This window comes from Phocoena sinus, chromosome 1 (assembly GCF_008692025.1).
Source record: "Phocoena sinus isolate mPhoSin1 chromosome 1, mPhoSin1.pri, whole genome shotgun sequence".
In the NCBI taxonomy this organism is placed as follows: domain Eukaryota; kingdom Metazoa; phylum Chordata; class Mammalia; order Artiodactyla; family Phocoenidae; genus Phocoena; species Phocoena sinus.
This window is the reverse complement of record NC_045763.1, coordinates 37226227-37249205: the sequence shown is the minus strand read 5'-3', so window position 1 is coordinate 37249205 and position 22979 is coordinate 37226227. Positions and strand designations below refer to the sequence as shown.

Genomic DNA, 22979 nt, shown 5'->3' with positions numbered 1-22979 from the left:
ATATGGTACATATATACAATGGAGTATTATTCAGCCATAAAAAGGAACGAAACTGGGTCATTTGTAGAGACATGGATGGACCTAGACGCTGTCATACAGAGTGAAGTAAGTCAGAAAGAGAAAAACAAATATCGTATATTAATGCATATATGTGGAATCTAGAAAAATGGTACAGATGAACTGGTTTGTAAGGAAGAAATAGAGACACAGATGTAGAGAACAAACATATGGACACCAAGGGGGGAAAGTGTGTGTGGGTGGTGGTGAGATGAATTGGGAGATTGGGATTGACATGTATACACTAACATGCATAAAAAAGATAACTAATAAGAACCTGCTGTATAAAAAATAAATTAAATTTAACAAAATGGATGACAGGGTCTTCGCTGGTGGCACGGTGGTTGGGAGTCCGCCTGCCGATTCAGGGGACGCGGGTTCGTGCTCTGGTCCGGGAGGATCCCACATGCCGCGGAGCGGCTGGGCCCGTGAGCCATGGCCACTGAGCCTGTGCGTCCAGAGCCTGTGTTCCGCAACGGGAGAGGCCACAACAGTGAGAGGCCCGCGTACCGCAAAAAAAAAAAAAAAAAATGGATGACAGATATGAAGTTGAGTGCTGTTCTTCCTTCGTAACTAGTTCTTACCTCAAAACCATGCTATAATTCCCAAGGCTTCTGCTTGCTTGGGCTAATACCAAGGAAAGAGAGAATCTTGCTGCAGAAGGAAAGGGTAGTCAAGTTGCAGGTCTCTTGTGGCCAAATCAATCACTTCACGGCTCGGCTCCCTTTTACCAACTCAGTGTTTTGAGTTAAAACAAATAATTTTCCAATAACTCATCACCAGCATTCTAAAGTGAAGGAGAGGCAGGGCAGGGATATGCTGGTTTTATGGATGTGGCTCAGGACTTTTTCTTAGTAAGTTCTAAGCTGAGCTCCTATCTTCTGGCTGAAAGTCTGGGGAAAATTACAAGTCCTATCTTTCTCATTGATTGCTGTATCCCCAGCATCTAGCATCTAAGATAATGGTTGGCACATATTAGGCACGCAAAAAATATTGTTGAATGAAGTCAAACTCGTTTATTTTTATTGCAGAAATTAGACTCTGCCTCCTAACTGGCAGGGAGCTAAGGCAACTCAAGATTTAAGAGATGGATAGAAAAAGAGGAAGCTTCCAAAAGATTAGGAAATTGCAGGAATGTGTGTGTGAGAGAATGACCATTGTTCCTGCTATCCAATGTAGTTTAGGGAATTCCCTGGTGGTCCTGTGGTTAGGACTCAGTGCTTTCACTGCCCTGGCCTGGCCTCAATCCCTGGTAAGATCCCCGCAAGCCACGCAGCAAAGCAAAAAAAAAAGAAAAGAAAAAAAAATCAGATAATGTAGCTTAACAATCTGTGTCAAAATTTACTGCTTAAAACAAAAAAAAAATTTTATTATCTCTTACAACTGTTGGAGTCTAGACTCAGGTGTTTGGGTTCTTTCATGCAGTTGCCCCTGCTTCCAGGGAGTCTGTTCTCAACACAGCAACCAAAGTGATCCTTTTAAAAACTGTTATATCGCTGCTCCTCTGCATAATTCAAGGTCCTCACAACGGCCTACAAGACCCACAGGATCTGAATTCTTCACCCTCTCCCCCATCACCTCTCTAGCCTCCTCTGCCATCACCCACTCTCACCCTGGCTTACTTTGCTTTAGCCATATTGGTCTCCTTGCTGTTCTTTGAACTTGCCATCTCTCTTCAGGGCCTTTACACTTGCTGGCTAGTCTTCTGGGAAGGCTCTTACCCAAGATATACATTTGACTCATTCTCTCCAAGCCACTGTTCAGTGTCACCATCTCAATGAGATCTTCCCTAATCCCACACCCCCGACCAACTGTTTTGATGGATACAAGTGGATGTTTTTCATACCATAATAGTCTGGTTCAGAAAGCCAACGTTGAGTCGCCATATTAGACCTCACTGGACATAGAAAACCTTGGCAATCCTTGGTGAGTTCTCCACTGGCTAGCCGCAAACCGCAGCTCCCAAAGAGCTCTCTTTTCGCAGAGTGGCAGTTGAGTCCAGGTCCTAGAAGGAGAACTGCCTGAAGGAAGAGGCTATGACTAGTTCCCCTGCCCTGTGAGGGACGCTCAATGGGCCTTGGTGATGTGTGAACGAACGAAAAGGCTCAGGCGGCCCCGCCTCCTCGCCTCCTCCCCTCCTCCCCGCCGTGCCCTTCTTGGCCGGCATCTATCACTCGGTGCTCGTTCCTTCTCCGCGGACCTGCCCAGCTCGTCCAATCGATCTGCCCGGCCATCGCGCGCCTGCGCTCTTGGGCTGTCAGTCGGCGGCGGCGTGGGGAGCCACCCGAGCGAGCGGTTGTGGCGCGCGGGGACCTGAGGTAAAGCTGCGGCTGGTGCGCTGCCAGGCTGCGCACGAGCTGGCTGGCGGGGTGAGCCGCGCGGTGGAGGCCGCCGGGCCTCGCTGCACCGGAGAGAGGTGGGCTCCTCGAGCCTGGTTAAGGAGGGCCTGAGCGGCTGGCGGGGGTGCAGAGTCTGAGTCGCCAGCTCGAGTGCCTGCCCGACCCGGCCGCAGAACCAAGTGCCCAAACTAGAAGGAAGCTCGGGGAGAATCCGAGCCAGCCACCTCGTGCAACAGATGGGGAAACTGAGTTTCAGGGAGGGGAGGATCTGCTAGAAGTCTCAGCGAGTGAGCACCAGACCCAGGAGCAGACGCCCTGAGCACAGTGCCTAGTCCTTTACACTGAAGTCCTTCGTTCATTTATTCTGTTTTTGGTTGTTTAGGTGCAAGACAGTGAAATACAGTAAGGTCTGGCTGAGAGATCAGTTATGATACGGTGTTTTATCTTACCAGTTTACAAAGGGAGAAGGCAGTGAGTGCTATGACGGAGGCAGGTCTGGGATGCCATAACACCCCCTTTAAAACTTGAGTGGCTAACGCGTCTTTGCCTTGATTCCCATCACCCAGAGTCGTGGTAGTGACACTGAGACATTTGACAGGCTGCCTGGTATCATGGGTGGTTATGTTCATGGTTATCACCCAGAGCCTCACTGAGAGCAGAACCTCTGTGAACCTAGTGATCTGGGTTCTAATGTTTGAGCTTGAGTCTTACCACGGGGTGTGAGGTTCACGGATGCTCATTCCACAGAGCACTGATGGAGTGCCTAGCATCTGACGGGAGTTGTGTCAAGTACTGGGGATACAGCAGTGACAGTCAAGGAACTCATAGAAAATAGACATTTAAATAAATGCGCAATACAGCCTGTAAAGGTAGAGATGATCTGTACATAGAGCAGAAGCACTTACGGAGGAAAGATTTACTTCTCCAGGAGGGTGGGAACGGATAGGAATGGCTTTTTAGGCAAGGTGGTTCTTGAACTGAGTCTTAAAAGTCTAATAGGTAATTAAATACTAGGCACAGGAGAAAGGCAACCTAGGAAGCAAGAATAGCAATACAGGGACCAGAATTATGGTTCTGCTGGCACAGAAGGCTTCCATGACCTGTCGAATATCAAACACATAATGTTTGTCATGGGATTGACGTTATTATGTGTGCTTTACATAGATTAACTCATTTAATATTTATAAATCTGTGTGAAGTAGAAACTAATTATTCTCATCTTAGAAAATTAAGAAGACTGAGGTGGAGAAGTTATGTAGCTTGCCCTGGATCACACAGCTAATTCATGGTAGAACTAGAATTCAGACCCAGGCAGTCTAGCTTGAGGGCCTGTGACTTAACCACCAGTCTCCCTTCTAGGAACTGAGGACGCTGAGAGTTTTAAATGTCAGGCCCCTTCTTACCTCACCTGTAAGTGGCAGAACCAGAACTCAGACTCAGGTCTTTTGACCCTTAAGGGTCCAGAGTTCTTTTCAACATAACATCAGATGTTATGGGAGTTATACAGTGCCAGATTGAAGTTAAATTCCAATCTGAGGCAGTGCCTGCTGGAATTGAAATTACCACATCTTTAAGTTGTGGATGTTGGGCAAGAGCCTTCACTTTGTGCTTGGGTGTACAGGGTGTGAGTATTGTAGATTAGATACTGATGTGAGGAGCACAGCACTGATCACAATTATGGTAAAGGTGCAACATTATTTGCCAGTTTGGTGTTAAATAATTTTTTTTTCTAAACATTGAATTTAACACTTGTTTTTGAAAGGTTACATCATTGGTTGTAAGTCAAAGAGTCCTTTTAAATCAATAAGGATTTGTGATTTTTTTAACGTCTTTATTGGAGTATAATTGCTTTACAATGGTGTGTTAGTTTCTGCTGTAAAACAAAGTGAATCAGCTATACATATATATATATATCCCCATATTCCTCCCTCTTACATCTCCCTCCCACCCTCCCTATCCCACCCCTCTAGGTGGTCACAAAGCATGGAGCTGATCTCCCTGTGCTATGCGGCTGCTTCCCACTAGCTATCTATTTTACATTTGGTAGTGTATGTATGTCGATGCCACTCTCTCACTTCGTCCCAGCTTACCCTTCCTCCTCCCCGTGTCAACTCCATTCTCTACGTCTGCGTGTTTATTCCTGTCCTGCCCCTAGGTTCTTTAGAACCTTTTTTTTTTTTTTTTTGCGGTACGCGGGCCTCTCACTATTGTGGCCTCTCCCGTTGCGGAGCACAGGCTCCGGACACGCAGGCTCAGCGGCCATGGCTCACGGGCCCAGCCGCTCCGCGGCACGTGGGATCCTCCTGGACCAGGGCACGAACCTGCGCCCCCTGCATCGGCAGGCAGACCCCCAACCACTGTGCCACCAGGGAAGCCCAGAACCTTTTTTTTAAGATTCTATATGTATTTGTTAGCATACGGTATTTGTTTTTCTATTTCTGACTTACTTCACTCTGTATGACAGACTCTAGGTCCATCCACCTCACTACAAATAACTCAATTTCATTTCTTTTTATGGCTGAGTAATATTCCATTGTATATATGTGCCACATCTTCTTTATCCATTCATCTGTCGATGGACACTTAGGTTGCTTCCATGTCCTGGCTGTTGTAGGTAGAGCTGCAATGAACATTGTGGTGCATGACTCTTTTTGAATGATGGTTTTCTCAGGATATATGCCCAGTAGTGGGATTGCTGGGTCGTATGGTAGTTCTACTTTTAGTTTTTTAAGGAACCTCCATACTGTTCTCCATAGTGGCTGTATCAATTTACATTCCCACCAACAGTGCAAGAGGGTTCCATTTTCTCCACACCCTCTCCATAATTTACTGTTTGTAGATTTTTTTTTTTTTTTTTTTTTTTTTTTGCGGTACCCGGGCCTCTCACTGCTGCGGCCTCTCCCACCGCGGAGCACAGGCTCTGGACGCGCAGGCTCAGCGGCCATGGCTCACGGTCCCAGCCACTCTGCAGCATGTGGGATCCTCCCGGACCGGGACACGAACCCGTGTCCCTTGCATCGGCAGGTGGACTCTCAACCACTAAGCCACCAAGGAAGCCCTGTTTGTAGATCTTTTGATGATGGCCATTCTGACCGGTGTGAGGTGATATCTCATTAAAGTTTTGATTTGCATTTCTCTGATGATTAGTGATGTTGAGCATCCTTTCATATGTTTGTTGGTAATCTGTATATCTTCTTTGGAGAAATGTCTGTTTAGGTCTTCTGCTCATTTTTGGATTGGGTTGTTTCTTTTTTTTGAAATTGAGCTGCATGAGCTGCTTGTATATTTTCGAGATTAATCCTTTGTCAGTTGCTTCATTTGTAAATATTTTCTCCCATTCTGAGGGTTGTCTTTTCGTCTTGTTTATGGCTTCCTTTGCTGTGCAAAAGCTTTTAAGTTTCATTAGGTCCCATTTGTTTATTTTTGTTTTTATTTCCATTTCTCTAGGAGGTGGATCAAAAAGGATCTTGCTGTGATTTATGTCAGAGAGTGTTCTGCCTGTGTTTTCCTCTAAGAGTTTTACGGTGTCTGGCCTTACATTTAGGTCTTTAATCCATTTTGAGTTTATTTTTGTGTATGGTATTAGGAGTGTTCTAAGTTCATTCTTTTACATGTAGCTGTCCAGTTTCCCCAGCACCACTTATTGAAGAGGCTGTCTTTTCTCCACTGTATATTCATGCCTCCTTTATCAAAAATAAGATGACCATATGTGCGTGGGTTTATCTCTGGGCTTTCTGTCCTGTTCCACTGATCTATATTTCTGTTTTTGTGCCAGTTCCATACTGTCTTGATTACTGTATGTTTGTAGTATAGTCTGAAGTCAGGGAGCCTGATTCCTCCAGCTCCGTTTTTCGTTCTCAAGATTGCTTTGGCTGTTCGGGATCTTTTGTGTTTCCATACAAATTGTGAAATTTTTTGTTCTAGTTCTATGAAAAATGTCCTCGGTAGTTTGATAGGGATTGCATTGAATCTGTAGATTGCTTTGTGTAGTATAGTCATTTTCACAATGTTGATTCTTCTAATCCAAGAACATGGTATATCTCTCCATCTGTTGGTATCATCTTTAATTTCTTTCATCAGTGTCTTATAGTTTTCTGCATACAGGTCTTTCTTTTCCTTAGGTAGGTTTATTCCTAGGTATTTTATTCTTTTTGTTGTAATGGTAAATGAGAGTGTTTCCATAATTTCTCTTTCAGCTTTTTCATCATTTGTGTATAGAAATGCAAGAGATTTCTGTGCATTAATTTTGTATCCTACTACTTTACCAGATTCATTGATTAGCTCTAGTAGTTTTCTGGTAGCATCTTTAGGATTCTCTATGTATAGTGTCATGTCATCTGCAAACAGTGACAGTTTTACTTCTTCTTTTCCAAGTTGGATTCCTTTTATTTCTTTTTCTTCTCTGATTGCTGTGGCTAAAATTTCCAAAACTATGTTGAATAGTAGTGGTGAGAGTGGGCAACCGTGTCTTGTTCCTGATCTTAGTGGAAATGATTTCAGTTTCTCACCGTTGAGGATGATGTTGGCTGTGGGTTTGTCATATACGGCCTTTATTATGTTAAGTTCCCTCTATGCCTACTTTCTGGAGGTTTTTATCATAAATGGGTGTTGAATTTTGTCAAAAGCTTTTTCTGTATCTATTGATATGAACATATGGTTTTTCTCCTTTAATTTGTTAATATGGCTTATCACATTCATTGATTTGTGTATACTGATGAATCCTTGCATTCCTGGTATAAACCCCACTTGATCATGGTGTATGATCCTTTTAATGTGCTGTTGGATTCTGTTTGCTAGTATTTTGTTGAGGTTTTGATTTATGATCTTTTATTGTGCCTCTCTTCTGTGGTAGCTGCTGTAAAGAGATTCTTTTGAATGTCAAACAGGTTCATTTATTACCTTGAGTGTGAAAAAAAGGAGTTAATTTGGTTTGTTTCTGCAATTGGGCTCTGCAAATCTAGGTTAAGATACAAGCCTACCTTTGTGTTTATAGTGATATCTTTCAAGTTGGGGGTAATGAGAAAATGGGAGCAAATGGCTGGATTATTAGAAGAATCTTAACTCATTTCACACTTTTCCGAGATCTAATGTGCTGTTAATTCTAGTCAGAAGTTTTAAATTTTTTTCAAGGAATATGAACTCACATATCAGAAAACAACTTGGTAAACTGTTACTCCTTTAAGAGTCAGCTCAAGCATTACTTTCCTGTAAAACCTTCCATCATTTCTAGGAAGACTTAGGTGTTACCGTCACTATACATGCCTACTGCATCTTGGATGTATACCTGCCATGGCATTAATGATAATGTATTGTAATTTACTCTATTTGTCTTCACTTAATTGTGAGCAACTCAAGATCAAGGGCCAGATTTTTTTTTTCTTAATTCATATTCCTCCTCCAGCCCATCTCCCCAGGCTGGAGCTGAGAGTATATATCCGTGAGTAATAGAATAGGATAAATGTGATGTTTATACTGTAGCTAAGGAGTCTTTCTTATTCTGGTTATTGGAGTTGGAAATGATGTATTTGTCATAAGTGGATATCAACAACCTAACTAAAAATAGGATTAATACTGTGTATGCTTTGATTTTTGTTACTTCTTTTTCTCTTGTTTTTCTCTGTGATTGCAGTTTGTAAAAATGGAATTTCAAGCAGTAGTAATGGCAGTTGGAGGGGGATCTCGGATGACAGACCTGACTTCCGGTATTCCCAAACCTCTGCTTCCAGTTGGGAACAAACCTTTAATTTGGTACCCATTGAATCTGCTTGAACGTATAGGATTTGAAGGTGAGTATGGCAATGAGATGTACTCATAAAACTTTTAGGGTGTTTGATCCCAGTGATTTGTCAGTTTTATGAGGGTGAGACAGGACGAATGAAAGAAGACTAGGACTCAATGTTGGCTGGAGACTGGCCTCTTTAAATTAGGAACTCAGGAGTACTCTATCGCTGTGTGAAAAAAGGTTGAGAAGATAGTGCTAAGTGTTACTTTTTTGGAGCTAGTCTCCACGGTGATCTAAGATGAACCCTGGAAGGATGTCAGAACATGATATGAGGAATACAAGTGCCTCATAGTCAGTACTTACTGAGAACCTGTATGTGCCAGGTAATATATTAAGCACTAGGGTACAGAATTGAAAATATTAACTCAGACCCTGATTTCTAGAACCTTAAAGTCTATTGGAAAGATACACATGTAAACAGATTATCGCCGTGTAATGTGATAAATGTTATAACAGAGGCACATTATAAGTGCTTGTTATAAGGAAGTTGCTGTTTCTACTTGAGGGATTCAGAGGAGGCTTACAGAGTAGCTGACCCTTGAATTGAGTCTTGAAAAATAGATTACCAGGCCTACCAGTGTGGAGAGAGCATTCCATACAGAAGTAATAATGTATGCAGAGAGAGAGTCATGATCAGCACAGCATGTTCTGGCAGCTACTTTTCATTTTATTTGGCTGTAATATCAAGTGTAAGGGGGGAGGAGTAGATGTAATGAGAGAAGTAAACAGGGATCATGCTATGAAGGACCTTGTATTGCATGCTGATGAGTTTAGATTCTTTTTTCCTGAAAGCAGTGGGGAACCAGTGAAAGGCTTAAACCGAGGTTTAATATGGTTAAATTAGTGTGTTTTTTTTTTTTTTTTTTTTTTTTTGCGGTACGTGGGCCTCTCACTGTTGTGGCCTCTCCCGTTGCGGAGCACAGGCTCCGGACGCGCAGGCTCAGTGGCCACGGCTTACGGGCCCAGCCGCTCCGCGGCATGTGGGATCTTCCCGGACCGAGCATGAACCCGTGTCCCCTGCATTGGCAGGCAGACTCTTAACCACTGTGCCACCAGGGAAGCCCTATTTTTAGTTTTTTAAGGAACTTCCATTCTGTTCTCCGTAGTGGTTGTATCAATTTACATTCCCATCAACAGTGTAGGAGGGTTCCCTTTTCTCCACACCCTCTCCAGCATCTATTGTTTGTAGGTTTTTTGATGATGGCCATTCTGACCAGTGTGAGGTGATACCTCATTGTAGTTTTGATTTGCATTTCTTTAATAATTAGTGATGTAGAGCATCTTTTCATGTGCTTTTTGGCCATCTGACCACAAGGGAAATTAGAAAATATTTTGAAATTACTGAAAATAAAAATTCAGTATATTAAAATTTGAGGGATATAGCTAAAGCAATGATTAGAGATTTTTTAGCATTTTTTAGCATTAAGCACTCTGTTAGAAAAGAAAAAAATGTCTCAAGTTATCATCTAAGCTTCTACTTTGACAAGCTGGAAAAAGAGGCGCAAATGAAACCCAAATAAGTAGAAAGAAGGAGATAAAAATAATAAGAGCAGAAATAAATGAAATAGAAACCAAAAGTGTTAGAGAAGATCAGTAAAACCAGAAGATGGGGGTTTTTTTGAAAAAAATCAATAAAATTATTAAATCTTTAGTTAGACTGATTAGAAAAAGGAGAGAAAACACAAATTGTTAATAACAGGAATGAGAGAGGGAACATCACTATAGATCCTATAGACATTAAAAAGGTAATGAGCAGGGGAGTTACCTGGTGGTCTAATGGTTAGGATTTGGTGCTTTCACTGCTGTGGCCCAGGTTCAATCCCTGGTCTGGGAACTGAGTTCCCACAGCCATGCAGTGCAGCCAAAAAAACAAACAAAAAAGATAATAAATAAATATTGTGAACAACTTTATGGTGATAAATTTGACAACTCAGATTTTTTAAAAAATTGCTTTGGAAGCTTTATGAAGAATCAGTGTGGAGGAGTTAAGACTGTAAGCAGGGAGATGAATTAGGAGATTGTTACCAAAGTCCACACTAGCAATGAAGAGGGTCTGAGCTAAGGCATTAGCACTAAGGATGGAGAAGAAGGACCATCTGAAAAAGTTGTTGATTAATGGGGATGGGTAACAGAAAGAAAGGGAAGATTCCTTCTACTTTTTGCTTGGGTAACTAGGTGGATGGTGATGCCAATAATAGGAAAGGGAATATGGGACAAGGAACAGGTTTTTTGTTTTTTTGTTTTTCATTTCAGGTGACTTTTATTTTATTTTTTTAAATTAATTTTTATTGGAATATAGTTGCTTTACAATGTTGTGTTAGTTTCTGCTGTACAGCAAAGTGAATCAGCTGTATGTATACATATATCCCCTCTTTTTTTGGATTTCCTTCCCATTTAGGTCACCACAGAGCACTGAGTAGAGTTCCCTGTGCTCTACAGTAGGTTCTCATTAGTTTTCTGTTTTATGCATAGTAGTGTATATATGTCAATCCCAATTTCCCAGTTCATCCCACCACCCCCTTCCCCCCTTGGTATCCATACGTTTGTTCTCTACATCTGTGTCACTATTTCTGCTTTGCGTGTAAGTTCATCTGTATCATTTTTCTAGATTCCATGTATAAGCGATATTATACGACATTTGTTTTTCTCTGTCTGACTTACTTCACTCTATATGACAGTCTCTAGGTCTATCCACGTCTCTGCAAATGGCACAATTTCATTCCTATTTATGGCTGAGTAATATTCCATTGTATGTATGTACCACAACTTCTTTATCCATTCCTCTGTTGATGGACATTTAGGTTGCTTCCCAAGGAACAGGTTTGAGCGAAGACAATGAGTTTGGCTTTGGCCACAATGAGTTTGAGGTGTCCTATAGTTAGATATAGCAAATCAGAATAACAGATGGAGGTGGTGCCAGATCCTGGGCCCCAGGGTTGTGATCCAGTGTTTATTCCACTCATACCTTCTTGAGACAGACCCATGAACACTTCTTTGCAGTAGTCTGTATGACATTGACCTTAAGAGATGTGTTTTATTTTTTTAATTAAACATTTTTAAAAAATATTTATTTTAATAAAATAAAAATATTTATTCGGTTGTGCTGGGTCTTAGTTATGGCTCACGGGCTCCTTAGTTGTGGCATGCGAATGTAAACTCTTAGTTGCAGCATGCATGTGGGATCTAGTTCCCTGACCAGGAGTCGAACCTGGGCCCCCTGCATTGAGAGCATGGAGTCTTAACCACTGCGCCACCAGGGAAGTCCCAAAGAGATGTGTTTTAGAAAAGGTTTTCTTTTTAGATCTCAGTCTTACAGGTGAAGGACACATCTTAATACACTTTTAAATATACTACTTCCCTTTAGTAAGTTCTTATGGATTTGTCATCTATAACTATTTTTTTTTTTTACTTTTGCTATATATCTTTAGTTATGCTTGGTGATGACCTTTTGTGGTATATAGAAAATTCCTTCTCAGTGAGGCTCAGTCAGAATTTGGAGAATGTCTCCTAAACATGGGATTCTTTAGTTGAACAGTAAACGCTATATTCACTCTGTTCATGTTGTTTGTGATTTTAGGGAAGTTAACATAGCCCCGCTTAGCATTAGTCTCTCTCCATACGGAAGATTCCTGGTCCAATTATGAGACTGACTGTCCCGTATTTATAGTTACTCCCTTCACTCTACCTAAAATGTCCTCTCCAACCTATGGAAGTGTCACCTTCTCTTTGAAATCACAAATGGTTTTAATCAGAGCATAATCATCCTCTATGCTTTCATCACACTTTGTTTTTCTATCTCAGTACCTCTCAAGGCCTGCTTTATGCTGTAGTTAGTGGCATGGGAGACTGATCTCCTGAGAGCAAGTACTGTGTCTAATTCATCTTTGTAACATCAGCATTTTATGTACAGTATGTACTAAAGAAATTTTTGTTGGACTTGAATTCATCATGGCCTGCCTCAGAGGCGATCCCTTCCATGAGGCCTTCCTTAATTAATCATTTCCATGTCTAATTTTTCCATGTTACGTTTCTTAAGAATGGGGACCATGTTTAGTTCATTTCTGAATTTTCAGTGCCTATTTGTCCTTTACATATTAAATGTATTTGTACTTATTGGTTGAATGAGTGAGTTAATGACTGAAAGAAAGCCAAATGGGGAAGGAAGAAAGTGAGAAGGAAAGAAGAAAGGTTAAATGATTTGAAAAAGAAAGAGGAAGAAAGAAGGGAAGAAAATAGAAAAGAGAATGATTATAGTGAAAGGGAGAGATAATTGAGCACTATCATGGAACAAGTAGTGGAAATTGTTACACTTTAGAGGTGCTAAAATCTGATTTTCAGATATCAGCAACACATGTTATATTGCAGTGGGTTACATTACCCTGCCAAAGATCCATGACAAAATCCCAAGTTTTCTGTCATTAATTGATAGCTACATGGATAAGGTGAAGGCATCTATTACGTGGAAACTGCCTGTTACTGGGTTCATTGTGATCCTCAGTGAAGCACTAACGGCTGTCTGATGGAGAGTGGTGATAGCTCTTTCTTTGGAGTGAATGAAGAGTTAAAATGTGATCCTATTTGTATATGCTTTGATAAATGCTCTTCTAAATTCTTTACATCAGGAAGAAGTGGTGTGTAATGTATTAGTTAAAGTGTGGGCTCTAATCATACAGACGCGAGTTTTATCTTAGATCTCGTTTACTAGTTTTAGTACCCTGAACAGAGTCACTTCATTTCTTTTACTCCAAGTTTTCTCATTTGTAAAATGTGATTGCTGTAAGAATTAACTGAGAGAATGCACGTAAAATACGTTGAAAAGTCTCAATAATATTAGCTGTTATTACTAAATCTAGAAATAGACCAAATCTAATTGAAAAAGTGTAACCATTGTCTAAATGAATGAGAGTTTTTCCTTCTTTTTTTCTTTCATGCTATAGAAGTCATTGTCATTACAACCAGGGATGTCCAAAAGGCTCTATGTGCAGACTTCAATATGAAAATGAAGCTAGATATTGTGTGTATTCCTGATGAAGCTGACATGGGAACTGCAGATTCTCTGCGCCACATATATCAGAAACTTAAGGTGAAAAACTATTTCTTGATTTTTATTGTTCATTGAAGATAAATATCATCTTATGTTTTCCCAATGCATTGCAGTTTACAGTGCTTTTTTTTCTTAATATTTTATTTTGTTTTATTTATTTATTTATTTTGGCTCCATTGGGTCTTTGCTACTGTGCGCAGGCTTTTCTCTAGTTGTGGCGAGCGGGGGCTACTCTTCGTTGCGGTGCGAGGGCTTCTCATTGCAGTGGCTTCTCTTGTTGCGGAGCATGGGCTTTAGGCATGTGGGCTCAGTAGCTGTGGCTCTCGGGCTCTAGAGCACAGGCTCAGTAGTTGTGGTGCACAGGCTTAGTTGCTCCGCGGCATGTGGGATCTTCCAGAACTGGGGATCTAACCCATGTCCCCTGCCTTGGCAGGCGGATTCTTAACCACTGCACCACCAGGGAACTCCCTACAGTGCTTTTTAAAAAATATATTCTTGCATCACGTTCTTTCTTGCCCATGTTTCAACTGCTTTTTAGTTTGGTTACTAGTGAAGATTTAGACAGTTGTTGCAGTCACTAGTTTCCAATATTTTTCAGTCATAGTACATCTTTATAAAAAAGATATACTTCAAATATACTTCAAGAGATTCCATTTATATAAAGTTCCTGAATAAGCAAAACTAATATATAGTAATAGAAATCAGACCAGCAGTTGACTCTGCAGATGAGAGATCGACTGGAAAGAAGTACGAAGAAACTTTCAAAAATTTCAGCTCCCCCACATGATAATATTTGAATGTTTAGTCTCCTTTGATTAAGAAATTAACACGGGTCTATGGATATGAGGGTACAGTCTCCCCAGTGGCCTGTGGCCCATATACTGAGAAAGATCCACTGTCAGTTGTTCTCAAATTGATGTCCTTTGGAAAAAATTCATTCTGTGTGACAATGTTGCTATCTTACTTGAGTTGGGGGGCAGAATTTCTCCTACTATTTCTAGTGACTGCAAACAGATGTACTATTATTTTCAACCTACCTATGCACTAAAGAACAAAAAATTAATGCAGATATGTACACAGCCTTCCCTTCCCTTTATTGGGGAATAATTTACACACAGTAGAATACACAGGTATTAATTATATAGTTCAATGAGTTTTGACAATTATATATACCCAGGTTATCATTATCCAAATCTAGAACATTTTCATCACCTCTCAAAGTTCCTTTGTGCTTTATTTTAATCAATCCTGCACCTTTAGGGTCAACTGCTGTTCTGATTTCTATCACCATATATTAATTTTTCTTGTTCATGAACTAGGTATAAATGAAATCATATAATTTTATTGTGGTTTCTTTTGTTCAACATAATATTTTTCAGATTCATTCATATGACTGCAGGTATAACTAGTTTGTTCTTGTTTATTGCTGAGTAGTATTCTATTGAATAAATATACCACTCTTTACCTATTTTTCTGTTGATGGTCATTTGGATTGTTTCTAATTTTTAGATATGAATAAAGCAGTTATGAATATTGTTCTGCAGGTCTTTTTGTAAAAATATTATAGGTTATACGGTTTACTTTATTGCAGACTGCCAAATAGTTTTCTAAGTGGTTGTACATTTTACACTTCATCAGCAATGTATAAGAATTGTACTTGCTTCACATCTTCATCAACACTTGGTATTGTCAGTCTTTTTAATCTTAACCATTCTAGTGTGTGTTATGTACCACTATCTCATTATGGGTTTTTTTTTTAATAACTATGTTTATATTTTTTAATGATATTTTGTTTATTTTATTTATTAGTTTTGGCTGCATTGGTTCTTCGTTGCTGTGTGTGGGCTTTCTCTAGTTGCGGCGAGCGGGGGCTACTCTTTGTTGCAGTGCACAGGCTTCTCGTTGCTGTGGCTTCTCTTGTTGCAGAGCACAGGCTCTAGGCGCATGGACTTCGGCAGTTGTGGCAAGTGGGCTCAGTAGTTGTGGCTCATGGGCTCTAGAGCGCAGGCTCAGTAGTTGTGGCGCAGGAGCTTAGTTGCTCTGTGGTATGTGGGATCTTCCTGGACCAGGGCTCGAACCCATGTCCCCTGCATTGACAGGCGGATTCTTAACCACTGCGCCACCAAGGAAGCCCTCATTGTGGTTTTAATTTGCATTTCCATGATAATAATGATACTGATCACCTTTTCATGTGATTATCAACCATTTGTATATCTTCATGGAATGTCTGTTCAAGGCATTTGCCTTTTTTTGAGTTGTTTGCCTTGTTATTATTGATTATAGAAATTCTTTATATGTTATAGATGCAAGCCTTTTGTCAGATATGTGTTGTGAATATTTTCTGCCAGTCTGTGGCTTGCCTTTTTACATTTTTAATGGTGACTTTGATGACCAGAAGTTTCAAATGTTGATGAAATCCAGATTACTGATGTTTTCTTTTATGGTTAGTACTTTTTGTGTCCTAAGAAATCTTTGCTTACCCCAAGCTTATAAAGATATTCTTTTGTATTTACTTCTAAAAGTAAAGGTATACTTTTTTCTGTATGGATATTCAGTTGTTCCAGCATCATTTGTTAAAAAGACCTGCCTTTCCCCATTGAATTGCTCTGAAGCCTTAGTTGAAAATCAGTTGACCGATTATGTGTGTGCTATTTCTTTTTTCATTTTTAAATTTATTTATATTTAATTTATTTATTTTTGGCTGCGTTTTTTGGTCTTTGTTGTGGTGTGTGAGCTTCTCATTGCGGTGGCTTCTCGTTGCAGAGCATGGGCTCTAGGCAAGCAGGCTTCAGTAGTTGTGGCCCACAGGCTCAGTAGTTGTGGCTCATGGGCTCTAGAACACAGGCTCAGTAGTTGTGGTGCATGGGCTTAGTTGCTCTGCAGCATGTGAGATCTTCCTGGACCAGGGATTGAACCTGCATCCCCTGCATTGGCAGGTGGATTCTTTTTTTTTTTTTTTTGCGGTACGCGGGCCTCTCACTGTTGTGGCCTCTCCCATTGCAGAGCACAGGCTCCGGACGCGCAGGCTCAGCAGCCATGGCTCACGGGTCTAGCCGCTCCACGGCATGTGGGATCTTCCCGGACCGGGGCACGAACCCGTGTCCCCTGCATCGGCAGGCGGACTCTCAACCACTGTGCCACCAGGGAAGCCCTGGCAGGTGGATTCTAAATCACTATGTCACCAGGAAAGTCCCTGAGTGTGCTATTTCTGTTCTCTCTACTTTGTTCCATTGGTCTTTTTGTCTCTACTTCCTGTACCACATTTAATAAAGTCTCGATTATTTTTAACTTTATAAAGTAGGTCTAGAAATCAGGTACTATAAATCTGCCAACTTTGTTCCTTTTCCTGAAGATTGCCTTGGCTATTCTAGGTCCTTTGGATTTCCTTTTCCTTAAAATTGCCTTGGTTATTCTAGGTCCTTTGCATTTCCATATAAATTTTAGAATTAATTTGCCAGTTTTTATTAAAAAAGCTTTCTGGGATTTTGATTGGAATTGCATTGAATCTGTAGGTCAATTTGGGGAGAATTGACATCTTCATATTGAATCTTCCAATCCTTGAACATCTATTTATTTAGATTTTCTGGAATTTCTCTCAGTAATGTTTTTATAATTTTCAGTATAGAGGTTTTGAACATCTTTCAATAATTTTATTCCTGTTTCATTTCAATGTAATGATATTGTAACTAGTATTTTTTATTCTATTTTCTAATTGTTTATTGCTTGTATATAGCCCTACAACTATTTTTTTGCATATTGACCTTGTGCCCTGTGACTTTCTTAAATTGTAGATTCTTTAGGATTTTCTATATACATCATCATGTTGCCTGCAAATAAAAACAGTATTATAACATATCTTCCTTTCTAATCTTAATGCCTTTTATTTCTTTTTATTGTCTTATTGCCCTGGCCAGGGCCTCCAGTGCAATGTATATAGGCATTTCCTTTTACCTTTTGGCCTCCTTTTTGTCTTTCTCTGCTTCTACCCAAGTAGGCTTTGGTGCTTCTGATTACAGTGGGGATTTCTAATACCATAATGTTGGGTGTGTTGCTTTCTTTAGTGCAGCTGCTTATTTCTTTAGGGAAGATACGGGGAATTTCACTAGGGTCATGAGAACTCTGTTCTTTCACAGGGATAGATGCCAGATTTACCAAGAAGCTAAGGGTGTTTAGTGGTCTTCCCAGGAGCTGTTTTAGTTACTGTCTAACAATTTAGTATGGAGGTATAAACTAAACTCTCTGCTCCCTAATCTATAAATCTTAGAAATGTTATTTTTGCCCTAGCCTAGAACTGGAGATCCTGGGAGTTTCATGCAAATAAGTTCCTATAACTCTTAGAGCCTTGAGAAATAATAGGGTCAACTATTAATAAATAGGAGAGGGTATGAGATGAAGGGTAAAGTAACTGCCAAAAGGACATTTTACTCCCAAGTCACTACCTCTTCTTATGGTTTTGATCACTTACTTCTTATTTTAGGGCTTCTCCTTATACCTAAGATCAGAATCCTCATTAAGTCATTCTGCACAGTCTAATTTCTATTCCTCCCTTACCCCTTTGTTTTCACATCATTTACACAGCATCCTTTATATACAGTCCTGCCTCTGAGCTTTCTTCTCAAGCTGTGACTTTGGCTAGCAAGTCTCTGCTCTCTTTGCTCTCTCCACTTGGTTTCTCCTATACCAATGGCACCTGAAATCCTGGCTTCACATCAAATTGCATTCCAACCTGGAACAGAAAGCAGCAAAGCTAACCTGTGGAGGAACGTAAATAGACGCCTGAATAGCCATTAAGAACAAAGTAAAACCTGAGCCAAAATTCAGAACCGTCTGATTGGGATCAACATGAGCTTGTAGGAAGCACAATGGAAATACGTATAAACAGTTAAAGTGAGACAGCCTGAGGAGGCAGTTAGTGTTTGCTGAAGGATGACAGGTACCTTGTTAAGGGAGAAAGTTGTACCCACAGGCTGTGCCATGGTTTAAAAGCAGTGCTACTTTGAGCCATTTATTTCTCTTTTCCTGTGCCCACAAAGCAGCGTCCTAAACATTTGGAGACTCTTTTTCAATAAGATTTTAGGTAAGATAAGAATATTCCCTTTGAGAGTTCCGAGTTTGCTTTTGATTCTTTTATCTTTACCTACTTCCTCCAGATTGAGTTCCCCAAATTTACTGTGAGGTTATCCCATGTGGCTTCTGTTTTGCTCAGAGAAAGACCACAGTAGTATATTAGCTTTATTTGGCTTCTTTGTTTAAAATATGTTTTATTGTTTTAGTTTATCATCTTTGTCATTTGCCTTGCATTTGCTAAATGTATTGCAGTCCTACTTGTATGTGGAAACTTCTGTTGTGTGTACTTATAGAATATTGGAGCTGGACATCATATCTGCTATGTTATGTTTTTTCAACATATTTCATTTGGTTTTATTCTTCTGGCACTGTTTTTACTTCATTTTGCCTTATCTCATCCCATAATTTTGCTGATTTACTGGCTTTTCACTTTTTGTTTCAGCTTCCCAAACCTCTTTCCCTGACTTATCAAGAGAGATTATTGGCTCATTCATTCTCCCAGGCCCTGGGTGAGTGAGCTCCATTATTATAAATGGTGCTGATAATATAAAAGTTCTTAGATTTTATATTTTCTTCATAATTGTGTTTCCTATTTGCTGATGAATGATTCAGTCTTACCTATGTCTGAACTCATTCATTCGGCAAATATTTGTTCAGTCAACTAATAATAATGATTAAAATTGTTATTTAGGGGGCTTCCCTGGTGGCGCAGTGGTTGAGAGTCCGCCTGCCGATGCAGGGGACACGGGTTCGTGCCCCGGTCCGGGAAGATCCCACATGCCGCGGAGCAGCTAGGCCCGTGAGCCATGGCCGCTGAGCCTGTGTGTCCAGAGCCTGTGCTCCGCAACGGGAGAGGCCACAACAGTGAGAGGCCCGCGTACCACAAAAAAACCCAAAAAAATTGTTATTTATTAAATACCAATTGTGGACCAGTTATTTTTTTAAACTTTTTTTTTTTTAATATGAAATGCTTCGTGGATTTATGTGTCATCCTTGTGCAGGGGCCGTACTAATCTTCTCTGTTTCAATCCAATTTCAGTATATGTGCTGCCGAAGCAAGCACTTTTTAAAACTTTTTATTATGGAAAATTTCAAACATGTACAAAAGTACATGGAGCATTACCTATATATCTGTCACCCAGCTTCAGCAGTTATCAACCCATGGCAAACCTTATTTCACCTGTATTCCCACCCAACTTGCTCCCTCTCATGTTCTTTTGAACGAAATCTCAGACATCATGTTATTTCATCTGTAAATATTTCAGAACATTGCTATATGAGGGCTTTTTAAAAAATAAAAATAAAAGTATAATGCCATTATACCACCTAAAAAAACAAATTAATAATTCATTAGTGGGCTTCCCTGGTGGCGCAGTGGTTGAGAGTCTGCCTGTGGATGCAGGGGACGCGGGTTCGTGTCCCGGTCCGGGAAGATCCCGCATGCCGTGGAGCAGCTAGGCCCGTGAGCCATGGCCGCTGAGCCTGCGCGTACGGAGCCTGTGCTCCGCAACGGGAGAGGCCATAACAGTGAGAGGCCCGTGTACCGCAAAAAAATAAATAAATAAAATAATAGTAATTCATTAGTATCATCAAGTATCCAATCAGTACATGAGTTTCTAGTTGCCTCATAAATAGAATTTTTAAATCTTTTTAGTGTGTTTATTAAAATCAGGAAGCAAATAAGGACTATACATTATAATTGATTAAAGTATCTCTTTTAATATATAGATTTCCCCTCCATCTCTCTTTTTTTCCCCTTATAATTTATATGTTGGAGGAACTGGGTATTTTTCTTGTAGAGTTTCCCACAGTCTGCATTTTGCTGATTGTGACCCTGTGGTGTCATCTTTTTTTTTTAATACATTTATTTACTTATTTATTTATACACATTATAATTGATTAAAATATCTCTTTTAATATATAGATTTCCCCTCCATCTTTCTTTTTTTTCCCCCTTATAATTTATATGTTGAAGGAACTGGGTATTTTTCTTGTAGAGTTTCCCGCAGTCTGCATTTAGCTGATTGTGACCCTGTGGTGTCATCTTTTTTTTTTAAATACATTTATTTACTTATTTATTTATTTATTTTTGGCTGCGTTGGGTCTTTGTTGCTGCACAGGGCTTTCTCTAGCTGCAGCGAGTGGGGGCGGCTCTTAGTTGCAGTGCACAGGCTTCTCATTGCGGTGGCTTCTCTTGTTGCAGAGCGCGGGCTCTAGGCACATGGGCTTTAGTAGTTGTGGCATGTGGGCTCAATAGTTGTGGCGCAGAGGCTTAGTTGCTCCACGGCATGTGGGATCTTCCCGGACCAGGGCTCAAACCTGTGTCCCCTGCTTTGGCAGGTGGATTCTTAACCACTGCGCCACCAGGGAAGCCCTGTGGTGTCATTTCAAAAGTACTCCTCTCTCTGTATTTTCTATTAATTGGTAGTTGGACCTAGAGGCTAAATTGAATTCCAGTTTGAATTTTTTTGGCAAGATGCTTTTGTAGGTGGTGGTGTCTTCTATCTTGAGGCAAATCATTTCTAATTGTCTTTTTTTGGTGTTAGCAGCTGTTAATGATCATTACCACCAGTCCCTAGTCCTTGTCTCTATGGTCATTTGGCTGTCTGAAGCTTATTACTAGTAGGTTCCTTAAGAAGTGGTCATGATATCAGTGCTCAACAGATTATCTGCAGCCTTTGTATTCATAAGCCAATTTATGGGGATATAATATCCTTGACTCACATTTTTTCCTTAAATATCTTAAACAAATTCTTTCATTATCTTCTATTGTAAAGTGTTGCTGTTAAAACAGTCCAAGTGAAAATCTGCTTTTCTTTCTTTTATGAGTGAATTGGTCCTTTTATCTAGGCTCCCAAAGGAGTTTTTATTTTTCTTTAAAATCTTGTGGTTTTACTACATAATATGTCCCATTGATGTTCTGAATCTTATTTTCTAGATATGTAGTATGTCCTTTCCCTGTGAAGTTTCTGCCTTTTTTATTACTTCAGAGAAGTTTTTTAGAATTACAGTTTTAGGCATTCGTTCTGTTACAGTGCTTTGGTTTTAGACTTTGGGACTCTTATGTGTATGCTGGATCTTTGTTGCTTATATTCTCTTTCTGCTACTTTGCCTCAAATCCTTTTTATCTTAAAAAAAAATTTTTTTTTTTTTTAGGATTTTCTTCCTTTTTTACATTCTGTTTCCCTTAAGGCAGCGGTCCCCAATCTTTGGCACCAGGGACCAGTTTCGTGGAAGACAGTTTTTCCATGGACCAGGGGTGGGGGGGTGGGGGATGTGGTTTCAGGATGATTCAAGCACATTACATTTATTGTGTACTTTATTTCTATTATTATTATTACACTGTGTTATACAATGAAATAGTTACACAGCTCACCATAATGCAGAATCATGGGAGCCCTGAGCTTGTTTTCACTTGCCACTAACTGATAGGGTTTTTTTTTCCTTTCCTTTTCTATTATGGTTTATTACAGGATATTGAATATAATTCCCTGTGCTATACAGTAGGACCTTGTTATTTATCTATTTTTTAAATAGATCTTTATTGGAGTATAGTTGCTTCATAATACTGTGTTAGTTTCTGTTGCACAACCAAGTGAATCAGCCATGTGCATACGCATGTCCCCATATCCCCTCCCTCTTGAGCCTTCCTCCCACCCTCCCTATCTCACCCCTCTAGATCATCACAGAGCACTGAGCCAATCTCCCTGTGCTATGCTGCTGCTTCCCACCAGCCAACTGTTTTACATTCGGTAGTGTATATATGTTGATGCTGCTCTCACTTGGCCCCAGCTTCACCCTCCCACCCCATGTCCTCAAGTCCATTTTCTATGTCTACCTCTTTATTCCTGCCCTGCAACTAGGTTCAACTGGTAGGGTTTTGATATGAGTCTGCAAGCAGTTGATTTATTATGGTCTCTGGGCAGTCAAACCTCTGCTAATGATAATCTGTACTTGCAGCCGCTCCCCAGTGCTCCCTAGTGTTAGCATCATCGCTTCAGTTCCACCTCAGATCATCAGGCATTAGATTCTCATAAGGAGCATGCAACCTAGATACCTTGCATGCACAGTTCACAGTAGGGTTTATGCTCCTATGAGAATCTAATGCTGCTGCTGATCTGACAGGAGGTGGCACTCAGGCAGTAATGCGAGCAATGGGGAGCAGCTATAAATACAGATGAAGCTTCGCTCGCTCGCTTGCCCGCCCGCTGCTCACCTCCTGTTGTGCGGCCTGGTTCCTAACAGGCCATGGACCAGGACCCCGGCCTTAAGGCATTAAGAGTTGTGTTTTATTCATTCTTGTGTTCTTCCTAGTTTAGCTGTTATTTCTGAAATGATATTTTTCTTTTACTTCTAATTCATTCTTGAGTTCTGTCATTTCATTTCTAACTTTTCTAATTCAGATTTATGTTGTTCTTTCACATTTTCTATCATTTTCTTATTTTAGATAATTTTGAAATCTTAGGCTATGAATTTAATCTGTCTTTTGAGCATGTCTTTCTGACATCTGCTTTTATGGTAGAGATGTTATTCTAACTTTTATTATTATATTTTTCAACAATAACCTTGTATAGGATTTGACTGTAATCCTTTTCTATTACTAATTTTAACCTGAAATTAGTTTTCCTAAATTTTTAGAAGGGAAGGCTGTGTCAGCATAGCTTTTCTAGCTTCATAGCTCTAGAGCCCC

The 22979-nt window shown here is 40.2% G+C and overlaps 1 protein-coding gene and 1 non-coding gene across 2 annotated transcripts in view; one reads left to right on the top strand and one right to left on the bottom strand.

Moving 5' to 3' along the window:
* The first annotated feature begins 2299 nt into the window (after nucleotides 1-2299).
* EIF2B3 (eukaryotic translation initiation factor 2B subunit gamma) overlaps nucleotides 2300-22979 on the top strand; it is a 155158-nt gene continuing 134478 nt past the window's right edge. The window contains 3 exon segments of the mRNA XM_032603805.1: nucleotides 2300-2375; nucleotides 8026-8182; nucleotides 13116-13261. Of these exon segments, the coding sequence (XP_032459696.1) occupies nucleotides 8035-8182; nucleotides 13116-13261 (294 nt within the window). The 5' untranslated portion in view covers nucleotides 2300-2375; nucleotides 8026-8034.
* LOC116745189 lies at nucleotides 19246-19352 on the bottom strand. Its single transcript, XR_004347310.1, has one exon. It is a non-coding gene; the product is annotated as a U6 spliceosomal RNA (small nuclear RNA).